This window comes from Ranitomeya imitator, chromosome 5, assembly GCF_032444005.1.
Source record: "Ranitomeya imitator isolate aRanImi1 chromosome 5, aRanImi1.pri, whole genome shotgun sequence".
In the NCBI taxonomy this organism is placed as follows: Eukaryota; Metazoa; Chordata; class Amphibia; order Anura; family Dendrobatidae; genus Ranitomeya; species Ranitomeya imitator.
This window is the reverse complement of record NC_091286.1, coordinates 563,738,848-563,755,805: the sequence shown is the minus strand read 5'-3', so window position 1 is coordinate 563,755,805 and position 16,958 is coordinate 563,738,848. Positions and strand designations below refer to the sequence as shown.

General features: G+C 46.2%; 1 protein-coding gene across 5 annotated transcripts in view; it reads left to right on the top strand.

Annotated features, from left to right (window-relative positions):
- Positions 1-273: 273 nt before the first annotated feature.
- Positions 274-16,958, top strand: part of D2HGDH (D-2-hydroxyglutarate dehydrogenase) — a 39,643-nt gene continuing 22,958 nt past the window's right edge. For 3 of the 5 annotated variants that reach the window (XR_011312500.1, XR_011312499.1, XM_069727702.1), the window contains exons 1-3: positions 274-436; positions 2,195-2,487; positions 16,128-16,185. Coding sequence is in view for 3 of the 5 variants with exons in the window: in XM_069727702.1 (XP_069583803.1) it covers positions 321-436; positions 2,195-2,487; positions 16,128-16,185 (467 nt within the window). In the remaining 2 variants the exon portion in view is untranslated. Of the gene's footprint in view, positions 437-550; positions 767-918; positions 1,072-2,194; positions 2,488-16,127; positions 16,186-16,958 lie in introns of those variants that run through there. The other 2 variants (XM_069727701.1, XM_069727703.1) reach the window with 2 other exon arrangements.

Genomic DNA, 16,958 nt, shown 5'->3' with positions numbered 1-16,958 from the left:
GACAATCAGAGGAAGAGTATATTAGAAACATATGCACCACTTCTGCATTTATCACCCACTCCTGGTTTTAGCTTACAAATCCTGAGGTAAAAAACTGACCAAATGCTCAACGTGTGCACGTGGCCTCAGTATGGTCATGTTAACCCGTCCTAACGATAGGTCCTCAGCTGTAAAAACTTGAAAAATGCCTTTATGACGTTTTAAAAATGTAGCACATTTCAAAGTGATTTTTTTTGTATGGCAGAGTGCCTTTTTTTCTTGGAATTATAATATAAAAAAATCAAAGTAGACAACAATTTTCTACTTTGCCCTTAACAAAGATGGCCACCTCCGTAATTATCAATGTTATCCATCTTGTCAACAGCAGGGGGAGCAGGATTACATCGCTGACAGGAAGGCGGAGAGAGCCAGCACAGTTAGTGGAGGCAGAGAGCAGGTATATGCTAGGCCTGACTGGCCTCTAATGGTTTCATTGTTTCTGCCTTAGTTATATGGAGCTGTGATCAGCCTCACATGTGCTGTGCAGGACATCATGGAAGTTGAGCTGATAGTAGCAGCACAGAAGGTGGCTGTTACATAGGACTGCTGATCCTCAGAAGCTGTCTGCAGTGTTTTTATCTGGTCTAATGATTAGTGAATGGCTGAGAGTACGCAAACTTTGTCCTGGGTGCGTTCACAAGCAGAGAATCAAAGAAAAAAGTAGTCGCCACATCAGAAGGGAATATGTTATGGATTATGATACAATATTCTGGATTAGAGAATTAAGGTCTATTCACACTTACATTTTTTTGCTGCTGATTTTGCTGTGTTGTGTTACATGCTGATTTAACTCCAAGAATGCCTCTACATACAGGCCATTTTACTGCGAGATTTACCTGAAAAGGCAGATAAAATTTGGTGGTAAAGGTATGGCAGCCCCGAGGCGGTGCAAAGGCGAGTTTATAATACTTCATATGCTGCGAAACAAGGTATAAAACATAAAGCCATGCTAGGATTATTTACAATGCTAGAGATGATAAGCAGAGCAAAATCTACATGTTTATCAGATGGACATGATAATGACGTGTTAAGGTAAATGAGAACATTTCCATTCACTTACATGCACAAGAGATCTTTAAAATTGCGCGGACCTTATGCACAAAGTAAATTAGTTGCACATTTATTTTTTTACAATTTACCTACACTAAAACTGGAAAAGGCGCTTTTAATCTGTGATTCTGTTTTTTTTTTTTTTCTTGTGTTCCAGTACTTATAGTTCCGACGAGATGACCAGTGTGTGTTACCATCTTTATAGATGAGCGGTATTGGATAGTGCTGGTAAGATCATGCACTTTTGCAATTTACTGCTTAATTAAAATTTGCAGCTGCTCTTGATATGTTAATGTTTTTTACTTTTAGGCTATGTGCACACGTTCAGGAATTCATGCAGAAAATTCCTGAGAATTCCGGACATTTTCTGCATGAAATCCGCAAGAAAACCGCATGTGTTTTTGCCGCGGTTTTGACGCATATTTGCCGCGGTTTTGCCGCGTTTTTTCCGCGTTTTTTTCCGGACACTTCCCAATGCATTGAGTGGGAAATCCGCAAAAAACACGCAAAAAGATAGAGCATGTCCGGATTTTGTGCGGTATGCGTTTTTTTTGCGGAAAAAAACGCATCATGTGCACAAAACATCCGGAATTCATTCTAAATGATGGGATGCTTATTGTATGCGTTTTTTTTGCGGTTTTATAGCGTTTTTATCGGGAAAAACCGCGAAAAAAACGCGAAAAAACCCGCAACGTGTGAACACAGCCTTACAGTTCGTTGCCTAAGAGACCGACCACCACCGCTGTCTAGTTTGTAAGAATTAAGCTACAACTGCCAGGGAGTAGGAGGTAACGTGCACTCCTGTAATCTTGGACAGCTTCAAAACAGTGTTCCAAAAGCGCCATAGAAAAGAGCTTGTAAACGCTGTACATATTCTGCTGTTTTTCAGCGGTGGTTGGTCTCCAAGACAACATGCGGTAAAGAAAACAAGTGTTAATATCTCAAGAACGGCTGAAAATTTTAATAAGCAGTAAATTGCAAAATTGCTTGTATTTAGAAGCACTATCCGGCGATACCCATTTTTGTGAAGATGGGAAAACCCCTTTTATGATGGTAATGCAAATATTATGTGCGTGACGTAACAGCTGATGTGCATTTATTACAGGTTAAACATGAGCTATTTCAGCCTCAAGGTGGGTTCAAGAAAATTGTGGCATGCAAGGAGGATCCTGGGTGAGCCACGATGGGGGCAAATCCCCTTAATGTTGATCTATAGATTTATGAGTCAAGCAAAGGACCCACCACTCACAGCGGAAAGGTACAAAGTGTCCCGCCTGCCCTTCACAGAAGTCTCTGTAGCAGATGTCCGGTACTTTCAGGAAATAATTCCTGGTAGAGTTTTCACAGATGAAGGCGACTTGAAAACTCATAACATTGACTGGTTACGAACAGTGAGAGGTAAGGGTTAAATATGGGGCAGCAATTGGGTGAAATATCTAATGTCCACAAGTTGTCTGTAGAACGCCATCCTGCTGCTCAGTAACAAGGTCATCACAGAATTCCCCCAATCATAGCCCTGGCCCAATGATGGACGCTACTCGCTTGGCAAGTATCCAACAAATGTATTAGACCGCACCCAATACTGACACGGTCTCCATGGACATCAGGGCGCTCGTCCACACCAGGGGGTCTGTCCCAGCAAAAGAGTCCACAATCGAAGTATAAAAAGGACAGCGCCACACCAGGAAGTGACAGACAGTAACTTTCTTTATTCTGCCGCCTCCGGCGACGTTTCGGTCCGTAGACCTTTTTCAAGCACAGTACAATCCCAATTCAACCACCATTTTATACCATTAGACACACCCACATGGTTAACCCACAACCAATGGGAGTGCCCTGACATCATAGAAAAAACAACAATATTACAAACATTATACAAAACAATAAAAACAGTATACAATGCGAAACAACCCGTAACCAACCTCCCCATACACAGGAAAATCCCCCTTGATCGCTCTCCATATCATTAAAAACTCCATAGATCACATATAAACACTCCCGGCTACATAGATGTAAACATACCACCCCATCCAATAGAAGACATGCATCGGTTGGTGCCATGGCTCCATAGGTGTGCCCAGGGTAAGCTCTGCTCAATCAGAAAACAGCGCCGGCCACATGTGACCGCACCGTACCTGACATGCAGCGCCCATCCCCGCACAGACTCACGGGCCCCCGCCACCATTGCGCATGTCCTAACGGCAGATCCGCCCACCAACATCCCACTCCAGGGCTTCTGTGTGCATCATCGGAGTCCACTTATAAGCGCTATATTCCCAACGCCCAGTACTGCGCAGGTCCGGGTAACCTCCCCCACTGTTGTGAATTCTGTTGTTAAGCTCCCTCCTGTGGTCATGAATGGTACTTCGCCTGGTTCTGTCCATGGGCTTCCTCTGGTGGTTGTGAGTGGGGCGGCGGCTTCTGAGGTTCCTTCCACAGGTGACGAGGTTAATTCGTTAGCTGGCTGCTCTATTTAACTCCACCTAGATCATTGCTCCATGCCACCTGTCAATGTTCCAGTATTGGTCTAGTTCGCTCCTGGATCGTTCTTGTGACCTGTCTTCCCAGCAGAAGCTAAGTTCCTGCTTGTTTTTCTCTGTTTGCTATTTTTCTGTCCAGCTTGCTATTTTGATTTTTTGTCTTGCTTGCTGGAAGCTCTGGGACGCAGAGGGAGCGCCTCTGCACCGTGACTCGGTGCGGAGGGATTTTTTGGGCCCTCTGCGTGGTCTTTTTGTAGTATTTTGTGCTGACCGCAAAGTTACCTTTCCTATCCTCTGTCTGTTCAGTAAGTCGGGCCTCACTTTGCTAAATCAATTTCATCTCTGTGTTTGTAATTTTCATCTTTTTTTTTTTTAATTTAAATAGATTTTTATTAACAATATAAAAAAAGGAGAACAACAGAATGCCATTTACATTGCATTATATCAGATACACATTTTCTTACTTTAATAAACCCCAACATTACCCCAACTACCCCCCTCCCCCATAAGACAGCTCAGTCTCAATCTCCACCCCACCGAGGCATTATCTGCCTCTTGTAATTTATCCTCTTCCAGGTCTTAGGAAACACGACGCCTATACTCCTCAATCCAAATCAAGCCAAGGAGACCATATTTTATTAAAGAGTTCTATTTTCCCCCTTTTACTGTACACCCCCTTTTCCAATTTTAGACCATGTTGAACATATTGGAGAAATTCCCTTCTCACAGGTGGTTCCGCGTTTATCCAGTTTCGTGCTATTACTTTCCTGGCCATGTAGAGTAGCCTAGCAATTGCAATCTTCCAAGTATTGTCAACTCCAATTTCTTCCACATATCCCAGCACACATACTATCGGGTCTCTAACAACTCTGCACTTATACGCTGCTTCAACTCGGCTCAAAACCACCACCCAAAAGGCAGCCAGTCTCGGACACGTCCACATCATGTGATATATTCCTGCCTTCTCACTCGCACACCTCGGACACCCAGAATTGGCACGCAATCCCGCTTTGTATAACACTTCCGGAGATTTATATACCCTATGCAAAATGTATAGCTGCGAGAGCCTATATGGTTCACTCAAGGATAGTCGCGGAACCCACTCCATCACCGATTCCCAGGTTTCATTTTCCATCGGCCCCACTTCTCTCTCCCACTTAGCTCTCGCCTTTATAGGGAAATCTAGCAGAAATGTGTGCATAAGGTCCTTATACAGAGTGGAAATAACTCCCCTTGTAGTACCCTCACCACACACATACTCCAACACTATATCATCTTGAACCCTGATATCAGCCTTCTTATTCTGAGCTCTAAAGGCATGTCTCATCTGCGCATACTGATATTCCCCTGTGGATCGCAAACCAAATTCTTCCTGCAATTGGGAAAAGGACTTCAGCTCCTGCTGCTGGATTATCTGGTGAACAAAGCAAATTCCCTTATTCTGCCATTCCATCAATCCTCCCAGGGCCTCAAAATCCTTTAAGTTGTGGTTAGACCATATCGGTGTGAATTTAGTCAACCCTGTAACCCCACGAATCTGCCTTAATCTATTCCATAATTTACGAATCAGGAACAGGGTTGGGTATATTTTCCCCAGCGCGCCCAATGAGCCATCCTCCAAACACCTGGCCATCGGTCGTCGGTCCGTCACCTCTTCCAATAGCTGTTGTACTGCACTGGATGACGCCCCTCGCACCCAGCCCTTCAAATGCTGGCTCTGGGCCGCAAGGAAGTATATTTCCGGGTTGGGCAAAGCCAAACCACCATCTTCCTTGGGTCGTTGAAGCGTCTCCAAGCTAATACGTGGATATTGTCTACCCCATATCAAACTTCTAAAGAGGGCATTAATCTGCCTGAACTTCCCCCGAGGGATCCAAATTGGTGCGTTATGCAGAACATAAAGAATTTTGGGCATAAGGACCATTTTAATAAGGTTTACCCTACCGACGACCGATAGATGTAGCTTATTCCAGGCGTCTACCTTTGCCTTGAGTACCCCCATAACAGGAGTCAAATTTCTTTGCAGAAACTCCGCCACCGGCACCGAAATCCATATTCCAAGATATTTAAATTGGGAAACCACCTTCAGCCTCTCATCCCCAACATCCTCACTCACATTCTCTCCTACGTCATCCACTCTAAAAAGAACCGTCTTATCCCAATTAATTGTTAGTCCCGACACAGTACCAAATCTCTCAACAATTTCAACGGCCCCTCTTAGTGAATTGTCTGGATCCTCCAGGAACAGCAAAACATCATCCGCATATAACGCTATTTTTTCCTCTACTTTGCCATACCTAAACCCAGGGACCCCATCCGACTGCCGAATCTTAGCAGCAAGAGGTTCTACAGCCAACGCGAACAGGAGGGGTGAAAGCGGGCATCCCTGCCTAGTACCCCTAGCCAGCCCTATAGGACGAGATAGCTCCCCATTTACTCTAATTCTGGCGGATGGTAATGAGTACAACAGCTGTATCCAGGCCACAAACTGCGGGCCAAACCCCATACATTCCAGCACCTGCCAGAGGTACCCCCATTCGACGCTGTCAAACGCCTTGTGTGCATCTAGCGATACAATCACTCTTCGACCACAGTTATCAGACTCTACCTGCAAATTTACATATAACCTCCGCAAATTGATCGCCGTTGATCTATCCGGCATAAAGCCAGATTGGTCCGGATGCACCAGACTCGCAATAACACTAGAGAGGCGGAGAGCCAACACCTTGGCCAGAAGCTTGACATCAATTGTTAGTAAAGAAATTGGGCGGTACGACTCCGGTTTCCCCAAGTCCTTATCCTCCTTTGGAATGACCACTATTATGGCCTCTCTCATAGAGGCTGGTAAGCGCCCACAAGACCTAGCTTCCTCCAATACCATTTTTAATCTAGGAATCAACACTTCTGCCAACCCTTTATAGATCTCAGCGGGTAACCCATCGACCCCAGGCGCCTTCCCATTGGCCATAGACATCAATGCCCGACTCAATTCCTCCTCAGTGATAGGGGCCTCAAGGCTCTCCCTATCTGCCTCACTCAGTCTCGGCAAATCCAGACCTTCCAAGAAAGTCAGTGCATCCTCGACCGATTCACCAACCCGAGAGGAATACAAATCTGCATAGAAGTCCGCAAAGGCTCTCAAAATTTCAGGTGTTTCCGTTATTTTACCTCCACTAGCAGAATCCAAAGAGTGTATATATGAAGAACCTCTCTGAGCAGCAGCCACTACCGACAGCATATGTCCCACTGTTTCTCCCTCCTGATAGAACAATACCCTTTGGAAATCTCGTTTCCTCTCAGCTTTGCCTAGCAGAATTTTTTCCAAATGATTTTGTGCGTTTTTCATTCTTCTCTCTGCCTCAGGGGTTCCCAGTGTGGCCATCCCATCCTCTGCTTCCTTCAACTCCTCAACTGCCGCTTTTTCTACCTCTCTCGTCCTCCGCTTACACCTACTAATGTCCCTAAACAGTAGTCCCCTCAGGTATGCCTTCATTGCATCCCAAATTGTAAGAGCGTCGGCGCTTCCATCATTTAAGAGAAAGAATTCCGCCACCTCCCGTCCTATACTTTCCAACTCAATACTCTGTAACCAATTAGGATGAATCTTCCATTCTCTCCCACTTAGCGAGCGAGCCCCCTCCAATCTAACCTCTACTTCAATTGGACTATGGTCCGACAAGGCCCTTGGCAGATATCTCACCTCCCCAACCAATGTGTCCAAAATCCTGTTACCCAGAGCCATATCAATCCTAGAGAGTGTGGCATGTGCCGGTGAATAACATGAGTACCCTCTCTCCCCCACATGTCTAACCCTCCACAGATCAATCAAACCTATCTCCTGTATATAGGTGCCAAATGTTGTTATGTGTCCCTCCGACCTATTCTGAGTATTTTTATTTTTATCCCAATATTCATCACAGATGTTATTTAGATCTCCGATAATTATTAACGGTGTCGGTCCCCATTTTTCCACTCGCTCCATTACTTCTCTAATCTTCCTGCTAGAGTAGGGAGGCGGAATATACATCGCGGCAACACACAGCATCACTCCATACAGTATACACCGTAATAGTACATACTGTCCCTCCACGTCCACATATACCTTCACCTCCTCATACTGAACTCCCGCTGGAACCAAGATTGAGACTCCTCTTGCATACGTGGAGAAGGTAGAATGATATCCCCTCTGGATCCATCGTCTATTCAAAACATCCACTTTTTCCCTTACCAAATGCGTCTCCAGCAAGCATATCATTGAGGCCCTTTGGTCTCTTGCATATTGCAAACACGCAGCACGTCTAGATTTCTCCCCTAGGCCTCTCACATTCCAGCACAAAATCTTAAAACGGGTCCCCATCACTTGGCTCATCTTCACTATAAGTATCATCAATTTTGAGCTCAGGCTGTCTAACTACCCTCCCGCCCCCTCCCCCCTCACATCTAACCATTCCACCTCTTTCCAAGAGTGGGGCATCATCGCCCATAGCGAACACTCCGTTTGGCATTACCTTCCCAACCCTCCTCCCACCACTGTACATAACAGGATTTCAGACATTTTGAAAAATAACGTTCTCAAAACATTTTAACTTAGAATTATTTGCACACACAAGAAGCCTGCATAAACTTAAAATATGTCGCAAACCCTTCCTCCCCCTTTCCCAGCAGCCATTACACCATCCCTTTAACTTTAACTGGATATAATCCAGCTCCCTTCTTCCCCCCCCATACCCCTTGGCTTGTCAATCACATGACTCTTTTCCAACTGACAGATAAGTAAACAACTTCAGACTCTTCCCACAGTTTCAGTCTCCTTTTCCTTTAAGCTTTTTAGCATTAATATCGATCCACTGGGTAGCGTCCTCCGGCTTCTGGAAAAAATGAATTTTATCAAACGCCACCACCCTCAGTCTTGCTGGGAACATCATGGAATACTGCACACCCAATTCCCTCAGCCGTCTCTTGATACCCGTGAACATCATCCGTTGTTTCTGCACCAGAGTAGAATAGTCTGGGTATATAGCAATCTTTTGACCTTCAACTGTCAGATCCGTCATGTCTCTGGCCTTCCTCAGGATAATGTCTCTGTCTCTATAGTTTAGAATTTTGGCGAGCATGGTACGGGGATTCGCTCCAGGGACAGGTGGTTTCGGCGGGACCCTATGCGCTCTTTCTACCGCGAACACTTTTGTTAGCGCCATATCTCCAAATGTCTCTAACAGCCATTTTTCAATATATTCCGTTGGATTCCTCCCTTCAGCTTTTTCAGGGATGCCCACTATGCGAATATTATTTCTTCTGGACCTGTTCTCAAGGTCCTCATTTTTCGCAGCCAATTCAGCTATTGCTTGAGTGAACTTTTTCTCTGCTTTTTGCAGCTGCACTATATGGTCTTCTGCAGTGCTCACTCTCTCCTCTACCTCCCCCACACGTTTGTCAATCTTCTGCATGGCTGCGTTTATCTGGGCTGTGTCCCCCTTAACCTCCTGTATCTGTATGGTCAGAGATTGTTTACATGAAGAGACTAGCGCAAAAACGTCTCTTAGGGTAGGCTCAGCTTCTGGCGCCATTTCCTCGGGTCCCCCTTCTGCCACCGCCATTTTACTCTCCTTTCTCCCCTGTTGTACCTCATGTTCTCCTGCTGGGCTCTCCTCCTCCTCCTCCTCCTCTTCGGTATCAGCTCCGGCTCCCTCCTCTGCGGCCTCCGCTCTCGCAAACTGCTGGAGCTTTGCCGCTACCTCCATGCGCTTTCTGCATGCGGCGTTCTCCTTGTCTGCCTTTTCCCTCAAGTCGGCGCCATCTTGGATTGCGCCTGCATCCCCGGCTCCCGCGTCCTTCTGCCGTCTCCTGGTCATGTTCGTCGGTTCCAGCGCTACCGAACAGCACCGCCGGCCTCTTCAAGTCTCCCCGCAGCCAGTAAGCCCCCGCAGGGACCAAACAGCAGCGGCTCTGCAGGATTTTACAATATACAGCGGCGGGAGCTCACAGCCGCACGTCCGCTCACATGGACTCTCAGGCCACGCCCCCCTGTAATTTTCATCTTTACTCACAGTCATTATATGTGGGGGGCTGCCTGTTCCTTTGGGGAATTTCTCTGAGGCAAGGTAGGCTTTATTTTTCTATCTTTAGGGCTAGCTAGTTCCTTAGGCTGTGACGAGGCGCCTAGGGAGCGTCAGGAGCGCTCCACGGCTATTTCTAGTGTGTGATAGGATTAGGGATTGCGGTCAGCAGAGTTCCCACATCTCAGAGCTTGTCCTGTATTATTAGTAACTATCAGGTCATTCCGTGTGCTCTTAACCACCAGGTCCATTATTGTCCTCACCACCAGGTCATAACAGTACAGGTGGCCCAAAGTACTAATGCATCTCAATAGAGGGATAAGAGAAGTTCTGAGACCATTTTTTTTTCTTTGCAGTGTGTTTTGTCTCTCTTTTCCCCCTTTACCTCTGGGTGGTTCAGGATACAGGTGTAGATATGGACATTCAAGGTCTGTTCTCTTGTATGGATAATCTCACTGCAAGGGTACAAAACATTTAAGATTTTGTGGTTCAGAATCCGATGTTAGAGCCTAGGATTCCAATTCCTGATTTGTTTTTTTGGGGATAGATCTAAATTTCTGAATTTCAAAAATAATTGTAAATTGTTTCTTGCTTTGAAACCTCGCTCCTCAGTTGACCCTGTTCAACAAGTGAAAATCATTATTTCTTTGTTACGTGGCGACCCTCAAGACTGGGCATTTTCCCTTGCGCCAGGAGATCCGGCATTGCGTGATGTTGATGCATTTTTTCTGGCGCTTGGATTGCTTTATGATGAACCAAATTCAGTGGATCAGGCAGAGAAAATCTTGCTGGCTCTGTGTCAGGGTCAGGATGAGGTAGAGATATATTGTCAGAAGTTTAGGAAGTGGTCTGTACTCACTCAGTGGAATGAATGTGCGCTGGCAGCAATTTTCAGAAAGGGTCTCTCTGAAGCCCTTAAGGATGTCATGGTGGGATTTCCCATGCCTGCTGGTTTGAATGAGTCTATGTCTTTGGCCATTCAGATCGATCGACGCTTGCGTGAGCGTAAAGTTGTGCACCATTTGGCGGTATTATCTGAGCATAGACCTGAGCCTATGCAATGTGATAGGACTTTGACCAGAGCTGAACGGCAAGAACACAGACGTCGGAATGGGCTGTGTTTTTACTGTGGTGATTCCACTCATGCCATCTCCGATTGTCCTAAGCGCACTAAGCGTTTCGCTAGGTCTGCCACCATTGGTACGGTACAGTCGAAATTTCTTTTGTCCGTTACTCTGATTTGCTCTATGTCATCCTATTCTGTTATGGCATTTGTGGATTCAGGCGCTGCCCTGAATTTGATGGACTTGGAGTTTGCTAGGCGCTGTGGTTTTTTTCTTGGAGCCCTTGCAGTATCCTATTCCATTGAGAGGAATTGATGCTACGCCTTTGGCCAAGAATAAGCCTCAGTAATGGACCCAATTGACCATGTGCATGGCTCCTGCACACCAGGAGGATATTTGCTTTTTGGTGTTGCATAATCTGCATGATGTGGTCGTTTTGGGTTTGCCATGGCTACAGGTCCATAATCCAGTATTGGATTGGAAATCTATGTCTGTGTCCAGCTGGGGTTGTCAGGGGGTACATGGTGATGTTCCATTTTTGTCTATTTCGTCATCCACCCCTTCTGAAGTCCCGGAGTTTTTGTCGGATTACCGGGATGTATTTGATGAGCCCAAATCCAGTGCCCTACCTCCTCATAGGGATTGCGATTGTGCTATCAATTTGATTCCTGGTAGTAAGTTTCCTAAGGGCCGACTGTTCAATTTATCTGTGCCAGAACACGCCGCTATGCGGAGTTATATAAAGGAATCCTTGGAGAAGGGTCATATTCGCCCGTCGTCGTCACCATTGGGAGCAGGGTTCTTTTTTGTGGCCAAGAAGGATGGTTCTTTGAGACCTTGTATTGATTACCGCCTTCTTAATAAGATCACAGTCAAATTTCAGTACCCTTTGCCGCTGCTGTCTGATTTATTTGCTCGGATTAAGGGGGCTAGTTGGTTCACCAAGATAGATCTTCGTGGTGCGTATAATCTTGTGCGTATTAAACAGGGCGATGAATGGAAAACAGCATTTAATACGCCCGAGGGCCATTTTGAGTACCTGGTTATGCCATTCGGGCTTTCCAATGCTCCATCAGTATTTCAGTCCTTTATGCATGACATCTTCCGAGAGTACCTGGATAAATTCCTGATTGTATATTTGGATGATATTTTGGTCTTCTCGGATGATTGGGAGTCTCACGTGAAGCAGGTCAGAATGGTGTTTTAGGTCCTTCGTGCTAATTCTTTGTTTGTGAAGGGGTCTAAGTGTCTCTTTGGAGTTCAGAAAGTTTCATTTTTGGGTTTCATTTTTTCCCCTTCTACTATCGAGATGGACCCTGTTAAAGTCCAGGCCATTCATGATTGGACTCAGCCGACATCTGTGAAGAGTCTGCAAAAGTTCCTGGGCTTTGCTAATTTTTATCGTCGCTTCATCAGTAATTTTTCTAGTGTTGCTAAACCGTTGACTGATTTGACCAAGAAGGGTGCTGATGTGGTCAATTGGTCTCCTGCGGCTGTGGAAGCTTTTCAGGAGTTGGAGCGTCGTTTTTCTTCTGCCCCTGTGTTGTGCCAGCCAGATGTTTCGCTCCCGTTTCAGGTCGAGGTTGATGCTTCTGAGATTGGAGCAGGAGCTGTTTTGTTGCAAAGAAGTTCTGATGGCTCGGTGATGAAACCATGTGCCTTCTTTTCTAGAAAGTTTTCGCCTCCTGAGCGCAATTATGATGTTGGCAATCGAGAGTTGTTGGCCATGAAGTGGGCATTCGAGGAGTGGCGTCATTGGCTTGAAGGAGCCAAGCATCGCGTGGTGGTCTTGACGGATCACAAGAATTTGACTTATCTCGAGTCTGCTAAACGGTTGAATCCTAGACAGGCTCGTTGGTCGCTATTTTTCTCCCGTTTTGATTTTGTGGTTTCGTACCTTCCGGGCTCTAAGAATGTGAAGGCTGATGCCCTGTCAAGGAGTTTTGTGCCCAACTCTCCGGGTGTTCCTGAGCCGGCGGGTATTCTCAAAGAGGGGGTAATTTTGTCTGCCATCTCCCCTGATTTGCGGCGGGTGCTGCAAAAATTTCAGTCTGATAGACCTGACCGTTGCCCAGCGGAGAAACTGTTTGTCCCTGATAAATGGACTAGTAGAGTTATCTCTGAGGTTCATTGTTCGGTGTTGGCTGGTCATCCTGGAATCTTTGGTACCAGAGATTTGGTGGCTAGATCCTTTTGGTGGCCGTCTTTGTCACGGGATGTGCGTTCTTTTGTGCAGTCCTGTGGGACTTGTGCTCGGGCTAAGCCCTGCTGTTCTCGTGCCAGTTGGTTGCTTTTGCCCTTGCCAGTCCCGAAGAGGCCCTGGACGCATATTTCTATGGATTTTGTTTCGGATCTCCCTGTCTCTCAAAAGATGTCGGTCATTTGGGTGGTTTGTGACCGCTTCTCTAAGATGGTCCATTTGGTACCCTTGTCTAAATTGCCTTCCTCCTCTGATTTGGTGCCGTTGTTTTTCCAGCATGTGGTTCGTTTACATGGCATTCCGGAGAACATCGTTTCTGACAGAGGTTCCCAGTTTGTTTCGAGGTTTTGGCGATCCTTTTGTGCTAGGATGGGCATTGATTTGTCTTTTTCCTCGGCTTTCCATCCTCAGACAAATGGCCAAACCGAACGTACTAATCAGACTTTGGAAACATATCTGAAATGCTTTGTTTCTGCTGATCAGGATGATTGGGTGTCCTTTTTGCCTTTGGCTGAGTTCGCCCTTAATAATCGGGCCAGCTCGGCTACTTTGGTTTCGCCGTTTTTCTGCAATTCTGGTTTCCATCCTCGTTTCTCTTCAGGGCAGGTTGAGTCTTCGGACTGTCCTGGTGTAGATACTGTGTTGGATAGGTTGCAGCAGATTTGGACTCATGTGGTGGACAATTTGACATTGTCCCAGGAGAAGGCTCAACGTTTCGCTAACCGCCGGCGCTATGTGGGTCCCCGACTTCGTGTTGGGGATTTGGTTTGGTTGTCGTCTCGTTATGTTCCTATGAAGGTTTCCTCTCCTAAGTTTAAGCCTCGTTTCATTGGTCCGTATAAGATTTCTGAGGTTCTCAATCCTGTGTCATTTCGTTTGGCCCTTCCAGCTTCTTTTGCCATCCATAATGTATTCCATAGGTCGTTGTTGCGGAGATACGTGGCGCCTGTGGTTCCATCCGTTGATCCTCCTGCCCCGGTGTTGGTTGAGGGGGAGTTGGAGTATGTGGTGGAGAAGATTTTGGATTCTCGTATTTCGAGACGGAAACTCCAGTACCTGGTCAAGTGGAAGGGTTATGGTCAGGAAGATAATTCCTGGGTCTTTGCCTCTGTGTTCATGCTGCCGATCTGGTTTGTGCTTTTCATTTGGCTCGTCCTGGTCGGCCTGGGGGCTCTGGTGAGGGTTCGGTGACCCCTCCTCAGGGGGGGGTACTGTTGTGAATTCTGTTGTTAAGCTCCCTCCTGTGGTCATGAATGGTACTTCGCCTGGTTCTGTCCATGGGCTTCCTCTGGTGGCTGTGAGTGGGGCGGCGGCTTCTGAGGTTCCTTCCACAGGTGACGAGGTTAATTCGTTAGCTGGCTGCTTTATTTAACTCCACCTAGATCATTGCTCCATGCCACCTGTCAATGTTCCAGTATTGGTCTAGTTCGCTCTTGGATCGTTCTTGTGACCTGTCTTCCCAGCAGAAGCTAAGTTCATGCTTGTTTTTCTCTGTTTGCTATTTTTCTGTCCAGCTTGCTATTTTGATTTTTGTCTTGCTTGCTGGAAGCTCTGGGACGCAGAGGGAGCGCCTCCGCACCGTGAGTCGGCGCGGAGGGTCTTTTTGCGCCCTCTGCGTGGTCTTTTTGTAGTTTTTTGTGCTGACCACAAAGTTACCTTTCCTATCCTCTGTCTGTTCAGTAAGTCGGGCCTCACTTTGCTAAATCTATTTCATCTCTGTGTTTGTAATTTTCATCTTTACTCACAGTCATTATATGTGGGGGGCTGCCTGTTCCTTTGGGGAATTTCTCTGAGGCAAGGTAGGCTTTATTTTTCTATCTTTAGGGCTAGCTAGTTCCTTAGGCTGTGACGAGGCGCCTAGGGAGCGTCAGGAGCGCTCCACGGCTATTTCTAGTGTGTGTGATAGGATTAGGGATTGCGGTCAGCAGAGTTCCCACATCTCAGAGCTTGTCCTGTGTGCTCTTAACCACCAGGTCCATTATTGTCCTCACCACCAGGTCATAACACCCCTCTGCGCATGACCGTACATGGCAGCCGCACAGCATAGTGTCCAATAGGCACTTCAGTGCGCATGTCCGCAGCGTAACCGCTATAGTCCAGCTGTATATATATATATATATATAAAAAAAAAAAATTCCTCTCCATGTCTCTTCAGGATATAGTAGTGCACATATCATAGCGCGTCCATGTAAGGTCCATAATCCATGTGCAATTGCAGAGGAGTAACGCCACCAGGACCATATGTAAATGCCGACCATAAATGACATTGATATGTGCACTACTATATTCTGAAGAGACATGGAGAGGATTTTTTTTTTTTTTATATATATATACAGCTGGACTATAGCGGTTACGCCGCGGACATGCGCACTGAAGTGCCTATTGGAGACTATGCTGTGCGGCTGCCATGTACGGTCATGCGCAGTGGGGGAGGTTACCCGGACCTGCGCAGTACTGGGCGTTGGGAATATAGCGCTCATAAGTGGACTCCGTTGATGCACACAGAAGCCCTGGAGTGGGATGTTGGTGGGCGGATCTGCCGTTAGGACATGCGCAATGGTGGCGGGGGCCCGTGAGTCTGTGCGGGGATGGGCGCTGCATGTCAGGTACGGTGCGGTCACATGTGGCCGGCGCTGTTTTCTGATTGAGCAGAGCTTACCCTGGGCACACCTATGGAGCCATGGCAACCACCGATGCATGTCTTCTATTGGATGGGGTGGTATGTTTACATCTATGTAGCCGGGAGTGTTTATATGTGATCTATGGAGTGTTTAATGATATGGAGAGCGATCAAAGGGGATTTTGGTTGGGGAGGTTGGTTACAGGTTGTTTCGCATTGTATACTGTTTTTATTGTTTTGTATAATGTTTGTAATATTGTTGTTTCTATGATGTCAGGGCACTCCCATTGGTTGTGGGTTAACCATGTGGGTGTGTCTAATGGTATAAAATGGTGGTTGAATTGGGATTGTACTGTGCTTGAAAAAGGTCTACGGACTGAAACGTCGCCGCAGGAGGCAGAATAAAGAAAGTTACTGTCTGTCACTTCCTGGTGTGGCGCTGTCCTTTTTATACTTCGATTGTGGCTACTTGCTTGGCAGTCGGGTACAGGAGTTCCTTACTATTGGCAGGACTTAGGAACCTTTTAGCATTTGTAAAGATGTAGAAGAACGTCTATACAGCACATACATGTAAGGTTTTTCTATTTTTTTATAATACTGTGCGTGTGCATTTTTCAGGTCATGGCAAAGTACTGGTAAAGCCTCGGACTACAGAAGAGGTTTCTATGATCCTGAAGTAAGTGTTTCTATTTTAGAATTTTAGATATAGATATGTTATAAATGCTCATTTGGCCTATTGTTTTACTCAAGTACAAGAAAAGCGGACTGACTTGAGTGTGGTGGTGGTCAGAGTGTAAAGTTTCTCCACCTTCTCCTTTTTGACAGTCCTTGAACATTTGGAGCCAAAGACTTACACTGCCGATTTTCATCACACCCTTGGATGAAAATTGGATATGCCTCCGCAGACCGAAAAATCGCAGACATGTTAATTGCCCCATAAACTATCTGTGAAAACCACGGATAACACTCATACAGTGATACTGGAGGTCGGAATGCGCTCTAATAATGTATATAGACCCCCCACTAATATTATACCACTGGTGTACTAAATGTGATGTGATGAGACAGGCGTGGGGAACCTCAGGCCCGCTGGCGTTTTACGGCTCTCAATGACCTTTTATCCAGCCTCTGGGCAGATTCCCGGTGACTGCAGTGCTTGGGCAGGCAGCTGTATTTTTCCGGCTGCCGGCCCATTAATTTCTTCTTGCTCTGTTAGCACACGCACGCAGCGTTCGCTTCTGAGCACTGAAGCGCATGCAGTGAAAGATTATGTCCTGACCCCAGAGCAGTTAGCACACAATTTGTACGGCCCCCGAAGGATGGTATAAATATCCACATAGAGCTTGGCAGAAGAAAGATAGTATGGCTATAACTCTGTATGTAACCCCTTTCTCATGTACAGCACCATGGAATTAATGGTGCTATATAAATAAATAATAATAATAATGA